This window comes from Myotis nattereri, assembly GCF_964212035.1.
Source record: "Myotis nattereri genome assembly, chromosome: 13".
In the NCBI taxonomy this organism is placed as follows: domain Eukaryota; kingdom Metazoa; phylum Chordata; class Mammalia; order Chiroptera; family Vespertilionidae; genus Myotis; species Myotis nattereri.
Genome location: NC_138088.1, coordinates 36,614,349 through 36,627,781, shown reverse-complemented (window position 1 = coordinate 36,627,781; position 13,433 = coordinate 36,614,349). Strand labels below are relative to the sequence as shown.

Genomic DNA, 13,433 nt, shown 5'->3' with positions numbered 1-13,433 from the left:
TTTTTTTATCAATTTTCAAGCGCTACACTCATAAAAGTGCCAATTTTCATGCTCTTCAGACAGTAATACAGATATAAATCCTTTCATTCTCTGCAAATGAGTTGGGAACTGTGAATCCTTGTTTTAATTTGTACTTCTTTAAATATTGGTGAGACTAAGCATTGTTGCACATGTGTATGAATTGTCCATATTTCCTGCTTTGATTAGTCTGTCCCTACCCTTTGCCTCTTTTCTAATGGAATGCTCATTTTACAGATATATTCATGATCTTTATGAGTCAAGGATATGTTTTTTACTGACTGAGATGCTTGAACTTAATGACTTTAAAACATATATGTATTTTTACTGATTTCAGAGAGGAAGAGGAGAAAAGTGATAGAAATATCAGTGATGAGAGAGAATCCTTGATCAGCTGCCTCCTGCACGCCCCTTATTGGGGATCCAGCTCGAATCCCAGGCATGTGCCCTGACTGGGAATTGAACTGTGACCTCGTGAGTCATAGGTAGATGCTTAACCACTGATCCACAATGACCGCGCTAACTTTATGACTTTTAAATTCCTATAGAAGTTTTAAATTTTCTTATGTTTTCAAACTTACCAACTTTTTATGGCTATTGGCATTGTTTTATGGCCACTGGCATTGTTGTCATTCCAAGAATTTTATTATAAAAACAATTTCCTGTGTTCTAGTATATATACTGTAGATATATACATATATATACATATATATATATGTGTGTGTGTGTGTGTGTGTGTGTATATATATATATATATTAGAGGCCCGGTGCACAAAAATTTGTGCACTCGGGGGGGGGGGGGGGGGAGGGGGAGAGGAGGTCCCTCAGCCCGGCCTGTGCCCTCTCGCAGTCTGGGACCCCTCAGGAGATAACGCCCTGCTGGCTTAGGCCTGCTCCCGGGTGGCAGAGGGCAGGCCCAATCCCTAGGTGCAACCCCTGGTCAGGCTCAGAGCAGGGCCGATTGGGGAGTAGGGGCGCCACCCCCTGTCATGCACAGAGCAGGGCGGATCGGGAGGTTGCGATGCCACCCTCAGTCACGCTCAGGGTAGGGCCGATTGGGGGGTTGGGGCACCGTCCCCTGTCACACTCAAGGCAGGGTCAATAGGGAGGTTGCGGTGCCACCCCCTATCATGCACAGAGCAGGGCCAATCAGGGAGTTGGGGCGCTGCCCCCTGTCACACACAGAGTAGGGCCCATCAGGGGGGTTGGGGCTCCGTACCCTGTCACACACAGAGTAGGGCCCATCAGGGGGTTGGGGAGCTCCCCCCTGTCATGCACAGAGCAGGGCTGATCAGGGGGTTGAGGAGCTCCACCCTGTCACTCACAGAGTAGGGCCGATAGGGGAGTTGGGGCACCACCCCCTGTCACACACAGAGCAGGGCTGATCAGGGGGTTGGGGCGCCACCACTGTCACACTCAGGGCAGGGCCAATGGGGAGGTTATGGTTCTACCCCGTCACACACAGAGCAGGGCCCGTGGGGGGAGGGGTGGAGGTTGGGGCGCCACACCCTGTCACACACAGAGCCGCAGGGCGATCAGGGAGTTGGGGAGCTCCCCCCTATCAGGCACAGAGCAGGGCTGATCAGGGGGTTTGGTCGCTGCCCCCTGTCACGCTGCTCCAGGGGCCAGGAGGCCTCACAGCTCCGCTGATCCTGGTGCTGGGTGGCATATTACCCTTTTACTATATAGGATAGAGGCCTGGTGCACGGGTGGGGGCCGTCTGGTTTGCCCTGAAGGGTGTCCTGGATCAGGGTGGGGGTCCCCACTGGAGTGCCTGGCCAGCCTGGATGAGAGGATGATGGCTGTTTGCAGCTGGTCACACCCCCTTCAGGGTGGGGGTCCCCACTGGGGTGCCTGGCCAGTCTGGGTGAGGGGCTGAGGGCCGTTTTCAGGCTGGCGGGTGACTGAAGCTCCTAACCTGTCCTTTTTTTCTGGGCCAGCTTTAGCTCTGAGGCTTGGCTCCAGCTCTGATGCCTCTGCTGCTGAAAGCAGGTATCTGGTTTGTTTGGGTTCTATGATTGTAACACTGTTGTGGTCCTGCTCACTCCAGCTCTGAGATTCCGGCTGGCTGAAAGCAGGGATCTGCGTTTGTTCTATCATTGTAACAATGTTGCGGTCCTACTGGCTGAAGCCGGGCTGGCTGAAAGCAGATTTCTGCGGTTTTGTTTAGCTTCTATATTTGTAACAATGTTTCTTAAACTGCAAGCTCAGAGGCCAGCAAGGCAGGCGGGGAACCTGGCTTCCTCCGTCACTGAAGCAAGCAAGCCTCCTGTTCGCTTCAAGCTGCCTGGCTGCCTGCCGCCATCTTGGTTGGCAGTTAATTTGCATATCTTGCTGATTAGCCAATGGGAAGGGTAGCGGAGGTATGGCTAATTATCATGTTTCTCTATTATTAGATAGGATATGTGTGTGTGTGTGTATTTTTTTAATCTAAAGTTACTGTTTTCAACAGCTTAGCCCATTGGCCTAATTCCATTTTTAAAATAATTTAATACCATTTGTGTTCCACATTTTTTACTGATCTATTTCCATCTGGTTGGCTCTCTTGGTGATTGTGTTATCAGTAGCAAAGCTCTATAATATATGGTTTGACGATGGTTGAGCTCACCCCTCATTTTTTCTTGCATCCTCCCAGATATTTATTCTGATAGATCAAATTGATCATCATTTTCCTAAGTCCCCCACCCTCCCCCCAAAAAAACTGTTGAAAATTTACTAAACATAGAGAGCACATTGGGTGTACCTGACATTGCTATAATATTTATGTTAAATTTTTCCTTTCACACCACCTTTTAGTCTTTTGGTAAAGTTTTATAGTTTTTCTCATTTAGGTTCTGCTCACTTTCTTTTAGGTTTATTTCTAAGTATTCAATATGATTTCTGTCAAGTCTTCTAATTGATTACTGCTCAAATAAAGGAAATCTATTGTTTCTATATATTTGCATTGTGTCTGGCTCCCTAACCAAACTTCCTTGTTATTCATAAGCTTTGTATTTCACTCTCTTACTCTATATAACAACCACTCAAAAATAATGATTTTGCTCCTTTCTGTAAATATTTACACAGTTTATATATTTTTCTCATTGTATTAACTAACTAGACCTATCAGAACAATGCTGGGTAATGAAAAACTATTCTTTTAATAGTTTAAATGCATACTGTCAGCCAGGATATTCAGATTATGTATACTATGAATAATTATAAAATTTGTTTATTTTACCGTTCTTGATGTTAGGGAAAGCAGGGTGTGTGGGTGAACTTCTGTTTTCAGTGGCTTCTTGCTTCTGGCTGACAGTTGAAACAGAACTGCTGAAAGTCGAAATTTGGCCTTTGGATCCTCTGTCCAAACCCTAAAAACCAAAAAGGTAACATTGCAGCAAAATTCCTACTAGCTATATTTATTACAGAAATCATAAACATTTATAATAGAGATTTTAATCTGATGATATTGGATAGATAGACAAAACATGTATATAACATTGACTTACCTTTTCTGGGACTAAATTGTTTTAGGTATAAAATGAAAATAGTCATATCATCTAACTGCTTATAAATTAATAACGTTTGGAAATGGGGATAATAATAGTACGTTCCTTACTGGGTTATTGTGAAGTTAAACTGAGATAATGCACACAAAATAATTAGCACAGCTCCTTATACAAAGTACACACTCCATTCATGTTAACTGCTATTTTAACTGTGTATTTAGGTAACACAGTTTTTCTGACCTCCACAAATATTTTCAATAGTTAACATGCATATGATACTTCACAGGTAAATTCATTGAAGGTTTTCTTGTCCTTTAATGCAATTTTAAAAGTTCAGGTAAAAAGATAAACTTGGTAAATAACATTATTTACATAATCTTGGTAAATTGAAGCAATATGCTCAAGTTCACAGAACTAGTATGTTGATTAAGAAAATAAAACCAAAATAAACTATACATTTGAAAAAGGAAATCTTTCCTTGATATAAATATTAGAATATTTAAGTAAGGATTTTTAACTACTGGGCCAAGTTGCTCATTTGTATGTTTTGTTCTATCAGAACATCTTAAATAATAGTGGAAACAAATGCCAAATTTGATACACTGTAGACTTCATTTATACATGCTCATTAACAAAAATAACACATTTGGAAAAATGAAGTCAATGAATGGCCCCTCAGTAATCCCTTTGTTAACTTAGCTATAAATATCTACAATAACTTAATATATTAAGGATGTTTTTTTCATTGATAACTGTCACAGATGTTACCTAAGACTGAGCAGTAATAGGATTTAGAAATCAGTGTAGTTAGAATATAGAATATGAAACAGAGAATGGCCCAGTGATATAAGACTGGAAAGGTAGGCAGAGACTTTATCCTGAAATCTTCAGGCTGTGGAATACAGCTTTACCTTGGAAGGGGACAGAGAAAAATCAGTGAGAACTTAGAAGCAGGGCATGTCATGATCATATCCATACCTTAGAAAAATCACTCTGGCAGCAGTGTAGGGAATAGACTGAAGAGGAGTTAATACAAGAAGCTAGACCAGACCTATTGGAAGAAATGAAGGCTGAACTGAGACCATAGTAACAGGGAATGAAGAACAACAGCAGCCTGGACCAAAGCTGGCAAAATGGTAACAGCTAGTTCAGGTCTGAATGTAAAGTGTAACGAAAATCAGAGAACCATCCATAAATTTTTTTTTAAAAAAGGAATAAACAAAGTAAGATGCTTTATTTCAGATTTCAGAAGACTAGACATATTTTGACATCTCACCATAAAGAAGGCATATAATTTAAGAATATGTAAAAACTTGGAGAAAATTCTAGACTAGTTTATATAAATACTAGAGGCCTGGTGCACGAGATTCGTGCATTGGCGGGGGAGGGGGTTCCCTCAGCCCAACCTGCGCCCTCTCGCAGTCCAGGACCCGTCGGGACATTCCTCTCGCAGTTTGGGGCTCTTGCAGTCTGGGACTCCTCAAACCTTACCACCCGCCTGCAGCAGAGGCGGGAGAAGCTCCCGCCACTGCCGCTGTGCTCGCCAGCCATGAGCCCGGCTTCTTGTTGAGCAGCACTCCCCCTGTGGGAGTGCAGTGACCACCAGGGGCAACTCCTGCATTGAGCGTCTTCCCCCTGGTGGTCAGTGTGCATCACAGTGACCGGTCGTTCTGCCATTCAGTCAATTTGCATGTTAGGCTTTTATTATATAGGATGATTTATAAATGACTAGAAAAGGAACTAATGCTCATTAGGCAAAAGCGTGCTTCTCACACCAAAATAATGATATATTTCTAATTGAGAGGGTCATCATTATCCTGCTGTTATGTAGCAACTGTTATGCAAAACTAATACAAGGTCAGAACCGTGGGAAATATCGGGATGTATAATCTGAGCTGACAAAGATTAAGAATGAATGGCCAAAGAGATAAGATATCTAAGAAGGCATGGTATTAAAAACTAGGAAAGGGTAAAGTTTCAAGTAAAAAGTGGTCAGTAGTATCACATGATGAGAAGTGGTTAGGTCTCAAGAATGAGCAACTATGAAATCATGGGGACAGTGGAGACAATAGATTCCGGGGGATGGGTGGCAGAAACTACTATGAAATGGATGGACAAAAAATGAGTGGGAACTTAGAAGATGAAAGCAATGAGCAGGGTTGCTCTGTACAGAAGCTTTATGGAAGGGGAGATAGGCCAGTGGCTGGAAGGTACAAAGGTTTGAGGGAAGAGACACAGCTGCCAAATCCAATGTTTGCTTCTACGGTCCCCATAGCATCACTGCTGTTCTTTTAGCAAGAATGGCCATGGATTGAAGCAGATAGGCCCTCAACTGAAAGGCATCATCGGTAGGCTACACAGTAGGTAGCCTGGGATAAAGGACATTGATACTTCCTGGGATGTCAATTAGAAGAGTTTTTTCCAAATTTTAGATGGAGGAACATGGAAAAAAGTGATCAACCAAGAGTGAGAACAGCAGAGGCACAGAGAACAGTTTTTGTTCCTGTTTGCTTTATGGTCCCAATCCACATCATCATTTCATTAAATCTCATTTTTCCCAAAAGGAGGCATAAATGGCCTGATTTCCTGTTCCTTGTAATAAAAAAAAAACTTAAACAACATGAAACAAAATCCTTGGCCCAATTAGTCTCTTGTTTGTAAGGTGACCGTGCTCTTGATACTTTATCCTTGAGATGACATGAAATTAATTATGCACAGTTTCTTAGGTGGACAGTGCACTACTATAGATGAACAAGAGCAAACCCTCACAATGGCAGTTGCTCCATACTAGCTTGCACAAGAGAAATCTTAGACATAAACCAAGACTTTTCGTGAGGAAAAGCCGGGCAGTATGTTGTGCGACGGTAAACCGATTAGCTAAAAATTAGAGAGTCAAATCAAGAAGTTATTTGGTATTAATGTTACATCAAACCTCAGACTAAATGAAACGTTAGAGAACATTACAAGTCTTCTAAGAATTGCATCTCCCACAGTTATTACATCTGGTTTCCTGGGAGTTTGGAAGTGTTATCTGAGTCCCTCAGAAGGAGAGCACTGCAGATGAAGGCCTGGAATGTGGGCAGTCTACAAATACCGGCTGGATGTGCTGAAGAACAGAGAGTAGCAGGATACCCAACCAGCTTTTATAGGTTGAAGATAAGTACAAACAAGGAACACAGTGGGGGAAACACTCTAAGAATTCATTGAGGAAAAAAACGCAAAATATTTAAACCTGGCATAACAAATGACTCTCTAAGCAAGGGCTGACCAAGAGTTTACTAAACAGCAGAAAAATTTCATGTTCATATATCACAAGTACCTAACATAGGCCTGAATGGTCCTTCTGACTATACTAGTATAATCACACAGCTTATAGGTAAGATTATAATATAATTTCAAAAAATTTAAATAAACAAATACTTATAGAGTACCAGTTATGCCCCTGCTAACACATAATTAAATATTGTCAACCTTATTTAACATTTTATTTTGATACACTAGTTCCTACTTTCAACCTTTACTGAGGAACAGATTATGTCTGAGTTAAATTTTATATTTTTCTATCAGACCCCAATAAGGTTATTCATGGTTTTCCACAATAGCTTTTGTATTGAACACCGAGCTCTATTATATTCAATATTTTAGTATAATTTACTTTGTTCATCTTCTATCCCCAAAAGCTGCCTTAGAAGATAAAACATTTCTGTCCAAGCCACACTGGCCAGGGCTCTGTTCACATTCTCTAACAATTTGATACAGGAATAATTGCTGATTCTGTTCCCTAATGAAACTTTTTTTTTTTTTTTTTTTTTTTTTTTTTTAAATATATTTTATTGATTTTTTACAGAGAGGAAGGAAGAGAGATAGAGAGTTAGAAACATCGATGAGAGAGAAACATCGATCAGCTGCCTCCTGCACATCTCCCACCGGGGATATGCCCGCAACCCAGGTACATGCCCTTGACCAGAATCGAACCTGGGACCCTTCAGTCCGCAGGCCGATGCTCTATCCACTGAGCCAAACTGGTTTCGGCCCTAATGAAACTTTTAAAAGTCATAATATCTCATTATATTAGAGTCTCCGAATTAAAATATTTTAAATTGAATTTCTATGTCTATAAAATTCATTAATTATAACATTTTAAACTACTAGCTTTACAAACAAGCTGGAAATGCTTGCATTTTAAATTATATCAAGTGAAAATTAGTGTTGCAGTTTAGCTATCTATTTAGACAGGTCAGACTGGAGGTTTTATTTACTGAAGAGACAGCATGTAACAAATGCATAGGGAGATGGACTGCACTGGCTCAGCTCTCTGCATGCCAAATGTCAAAAAGGATTGAGTCACCAGGACATGTTCAATTTCAGAAGAATTTTTAACACCTGGTTGAATAGAAGACAGCTGGATTCTTACATCTGCTTCTGCATTCAGTTTTGCAATATCACAAGTCATGTAGCCTCTAGAAAACTACCCTGTCAACTCTTGAGAGAATGAGCAGGAATAAGACAAATAACCTCTCTGTATCTTTGTAAAAGTAGTTTGACCTCAAGGACTTATAAAAGGACTAGAGGCCCAGTGCTCAAAAATCATGCATTCCGGGTGTGGGGGGCGTTCCTCAGCCCAGCCTGTACCTTCTCTCAGTCCAGGAGCCCTCAGAGGATGTCCAACTGATGGTGTAGGCCCACTCCCCAGGGGAAGCGGGCTGAAACCAGCAGTCGGACATTCTTAGTGCTGCTGTAGAGGCGGGAGAGGCTCCCACCACCGCCGCTGCGCTTGCCAGCCTTGAGCCCGGCTTCTGGCTGAGCAGCACTCCTCCTGTGGGATCAGGCTGAAACCAGCTCTCTGACATCCCCCGAGGGGTCCCGGATTGTGAGAGGGCACAGGCCAGACCGAGGGACCCCACTGGTGCCTGATTGGGGCCGGGGGAGAGACATGGGATATTGGCCAGCCGGGGAGGGACTACGGGAGGGCTCCAGGGCATGTCTGGCCCATCTAGCTCAGTCCTGCTCAGCTGGACCCCAGCAGCAAGCTAACCTACTGATTGGAGCGTCTGCCCCCTGGTGGTCAGTGCACATCATAGCAACTGGTCAACCGATCGACTGTCTGTCCCCTGGTGGTCAGTGTGCATCATAGCGAGTGGTTGAGCGGCCTTAGCATATCATTAGCACATTACACTTTGATTGGTTGAACGGCCAACCAGTTGACCACACACTTAGCATATTAGGCTTTTATTATATAGGATGTGGAGGGTCACACTTTCAGGACTGCCACAATAGGGAAAAAGGGTAATTAGGACTAAGAATGAATCTAAGAAATCTTGGGAAGAAGATGTAATTTATATCTGCACTGTGTAATGTAGCCATTTGCCATTAGTGTTGACTGTTGAGCACTTGAAATGTGCTAGTGCAAAGTGAGATAACTAGTAAGTGTAAAATACACAGTGTTCAAGGACTTAGTATAAAAAGAGGTAAAATACCTTACTATGCATCTATAATGATTAAGTGTTGAAATGGTAAATTTCTGGATACGTTGGATTAAAAATACATTATTAAAATCATTTTACCTCTTCATTGTTATTCCTTTGAATGTGGCTATTAGAAAATTTTTTTCATTAAATTTTTTTGTTTTGTTTTTCTTAAATTGATTTTTAGGATGGGAGAGAGAGAGAAACATTGATGGGAAAAACATTGATTGGTTGACTCCTAGGTACATGCCCTAACCAGGAATCAAACCCATGACCCCTTTGGTGCATGGGGCCATGCTCCAAACACTGAGCCACATCGGCCAGAGCTGGCTATTAGAAAATTCTAAAATACACTTGTGATTTACATTATTCTAATTGGACAGAGCTGAACTAGATAGATTTTCCTAAATTAGATCCAACCCAACATATACCTTTAGGAAAAAAGGACAGAATTAATATTCTGATTCACAACTTCCTGCATTATTTTGGAAGAAGGGATTTGCTGGAAAGGTAACAAATTTAAATATGGTATAAAATACTCTAAAGATAAAGAATAAAGGATGTCTGAATGAAAAAGAACTGAGTTTCCTGCTTTGGTAATTTCTGATGTGTACGTAGAGACAATGGCAATCTGAACACTTTGGCCACACCTCAGTGAAATTTAGTTTTCAAATCCAAAGATGAATATTTTAGCAATAAGTTACTGCTTCCATCCCAATGAGTTCAGGGACTATCTGTGATGCACAGAAAACCTACTTTACAAAAGAGTAGGCCCTGGCCCAGGAGCTCAGTTGGGTAGAGCATCATCTCGATATACCAAGGTTGAGGATTCAATTCCTGGTCAGGCACATACAAGAATCAAAAAATCAATGCATAAATAAGTGGAACAACAAATTCCTCTCTCTCTCTCTCTCTCTCTCTCTCTCTCTCTCTCTCTCTCTCTTCCCCCCTCTCTCTCAAAACATTTTTTTTTTTAAAAAAAGAGTGAGTGGCTTCCTGAGATACTGAGCAAAGGTTATTGTGTTAAAAGATTGGTAAAAAAATGTTTTTATGTTTTAGGTTAAAATAAAAAGCACATAAGAAACTGTTTTACCAGCTTTTTAAATAAACTAACCTAAACTACCAGTTGGGGCCACATCAGATGAGAAGCCTCCACTGTATTTAGAGTCTATAAAGGAGACTATTTTTAGGCCCTGTTACTGGGTCAAGTTGTTTTGTTTTTCTTTCTTGTATGTGTTTTCACAGTTGGGATGCTGAGGCTTATTCTACATCCTTCTAGTGAGATGTGAAAAGTTAGCTACTTTCAAGGTGAGAACTTCCCTCCCAATTTAAATAACACCAGCCCAAGAGGAGTTGCTTTCTTTAGGTGAAAGAAACCACATCTTCCACAGGAGACTAGGCTGAGATAAGGATGTGGATTCTGAAACAAAATTCTAACACCAAAAACATCACAATACAATCAATCTTATAGATAACTGAAAATTAAGCTGACTTAATATAAAAGAAATGTTGATCCTGAAACTCAGAAATTTCAAGACTTATCAGGAAGGCAAGGTGGCATGGGAGGTTTTATTCACTTAATTTATAACATAGGAAAAGAAGAAACTGCATCAATAGATTACCATATGCGGTAAAATACTTTTAAAACATGCAATTTGATGCAGTCACCATTCCTCACCAATTTCTTGTTCTTTAATAGAAAAATGTGGATCAAAACCAAGTTAATTTGAAATACAGCTTTCTTTAGTGACTAGGCTCAAACTTCAGATGGACTGCAATTCAATTGAATTAGTAAAATGTGAGTGATTTTTATTTTTAAGAGGCACTCACCCCCCCCCCCCAAATGTTTATTGACTGCTTACAAAATGTCACCAAGTTACAAATATTAACTTAGGAACAACTAGTTATTCATATGAAGCTTAGGAATCTAACATTTCTGCAATGCAAGAAAGGATCTGTCACCCAAAGACCAAACTATAATACTAGAAAAAAAATGGGAGAAAAAGCAGAGAAATATATATGATTATCAGGTAAACTGGGAAGGAAGGTTTTCCACAGGATAGGGTAGCAAAGAATGATATATTTTTATCTATACTAATAAAAGAGAAATATGCAAATTGACCATACCTTTGTGACGCCCACCAGCCAATCAGGAGTGTGTTTGCAAATTAACCCAACAAAGATGGTGGGTTAATTTGCATACGTAGGCGCTGAGGAGACGACGCATGTGTTCCATACCACCCCAGCCACTCTGTGCCTCTGGGAAGTGTAGGAAGGCGGAAAGGCGGCTCCGGCCAGAGCGAAGGCGGTGCCAGCAGCCAGGGGAAGGAAGGCCCATTCTTGCACGAATCTTCGTGCATCGGGCCTCTAGTAATATATAATATATAACATATTTTTATATGATATATTTTGTAATATATCACATACATATCATATATAATATATTCTTATAATATCTGTGGCTTACTAAATTGCTTAAAACACCTTCGCCCCTATAACTTTCAGTCTTTGTCATCTCACCTGTTGTTTAGAACATAATGGACAAAAGGCACAAGATTTTCTGTATATGAGATGTTTCAGACACCTAGATGGGCATGGTTTATGTAAGTTCACACATACATATGTTTATTTGTAGTGATGTTGGCTGGATTGCCTTTTTATGTAAACATTTTTCTCTAACAGAACTCGTCTGGAAACTCTAGCATCTTTTCTCTTTATTAAGCTTCCTTCTCTTTCATTCCTGTTATCTAGCTAGGTTCCACATCATAAAGATTCTTCCATCCCTCACACTTGATCACATGGCTACCACCCTAGTGGATGTACCCATCAATTCAGGAATTAACTACAAAGCTCCTCCCTTCACACTCTTCCTCCTCCCCCCTCCAGTCTAAGTACCTCCACCCATTACCACTGGTTTCATTATGTTGTTCGTTTATTTAAGAAACTCCAATGGCTTCCCACTAACCACAGGAAAAAAATGTCCGAATTTCTCTGCCTGGTGATCTGGCTCCAGCCCCCATGCAATCCTGCCTACTTCCCACACAGTCCCAGCATGCTTCCATTGGGCTTGCTTTATGACTCCCTAGTTCTCCCCTTTAAGCCTTGTTCGTGTTGTTTTCCCCACAGGACTGCTGTTCCCCACTTTCTTTTGCCCATCCAAGTCCTATCACCCTTCGACGGCCAGCAGCTTAAATGATTACCTTTACATCAGGGCCTTTCTGCACAGCTCTGCACACAGTGATCGCTCTCTGATTTCCTCTAGTGCAAACTGTTTCTATGGCTTTCACACGCTGCTTTGCTTTGTGATGTCATCTGTTGGCCCTGCCTACCCAGAAGTTGGAACCTTTTTTGAAAAACAGAACAAAACAAAAACAAAAAGTCCCTTATCTTTGTGTTTTCTGTAACATCTACCCAGAAGCTAAACAATAGATGGTAACTGGTAGTTACATTTTGGCACAGTGGCTCCACAGCCCATTTATGTACCTCCAACACAACATATACAGACTTCTCATTCTTATTACTGACTTCCCATCCAATCCTTTGCACACCCTTATTTTATCCCTCAAACTCTTCCCCTCACTGTCCACATACTTGACACATCTCCTGGTCTTCACTGTGGGCAAGTTCCCTTTAAAATCCCAAACTGGTTTCCTCCTTTGCCCTTCACCTCCCTGACCTAAGTAAAATCAGGCTCTTTCTTAAACCCGACACTTCATTCTTTGCCTCCCTATCTTGTGGAAATCCTCCCTTCCCTGTTTACCTGATGTAAATGTTGAAGTAGACAAATTCATCCTCACTGTCACTGTTATTTCTGCTCTTCCTCTGACCATTTTCTCCTTTCCCATCCACCAATTTTTTAACTTCTGTGTTACATCAGCAACTAGTTTATAATATTCGGCTCCACTCTAAGCTGTCAGCCTCAGTAGATTCACTATTTACATCATCAAACCTTCATCCCCATGACTATTTCAGATTCCATATTCTCCACTCAGTGGACTGGCATCATCGCTCCACAGCTGCAAGGCCAACCCCAACACTGACAGTCCTGTGAGGGCTCTAATTTGAGCCTCTTGGGCATCTCTAACTCAAACTGATTTAACTGCTGGTTCTCACCATTCCCCCACCACACCTGATTTCTGCTGTGCCTCCATACCTTTCACTAGTCGACTTCAAATGCTGCTCCCTAAACCATGTAGACTTCGGGCAGTCTGGCTAAAATACAGATTTCATAGAGCTTCTAATTCAGTACATGAAGCGTCAATTTTCCATCTTAGCAACCAACACCTGAAAATTTTTAAAAATGCCTGAGTCCCATGCCTAGAAATTGATATAATTGGCCTACATTTGGGCCTGGACAAATATGGCTTTAAAAGTTCCCCTAGGTCAGTGGTCAGCAAACTCATTAGTCAACAGAGCCAAATATCAATAGTACAACGATTGAAATTTCTTTTGAGAGCCAAAT

At 41.3% G+C, this 13,433-nt stretch overlaps 1 protein-coding gene across 1 annotated transcript in view; it reads right to left on the bottom strand.

The window, feature by feature from the left end:
• The window catches only part of HECTD2 (HECT domain E3 ubiquitin protein ligase 2), a 62,888-nt gene that overhangs the window by 45,654 nt on the left and 3,801 nt on the right, over positions 1–13,433 (bottom strand). The window contains exon 2 of the mRNA XM_081104313.1: positions 3,239–3,368. Within this exon, the coding sequence (XP_080960439.1) occupies positions 3,239–3,368 (130 nt within the window). The remainder of the gene's footprint in view (positions 1–3,238; positions 3,369–13,433) is intronic.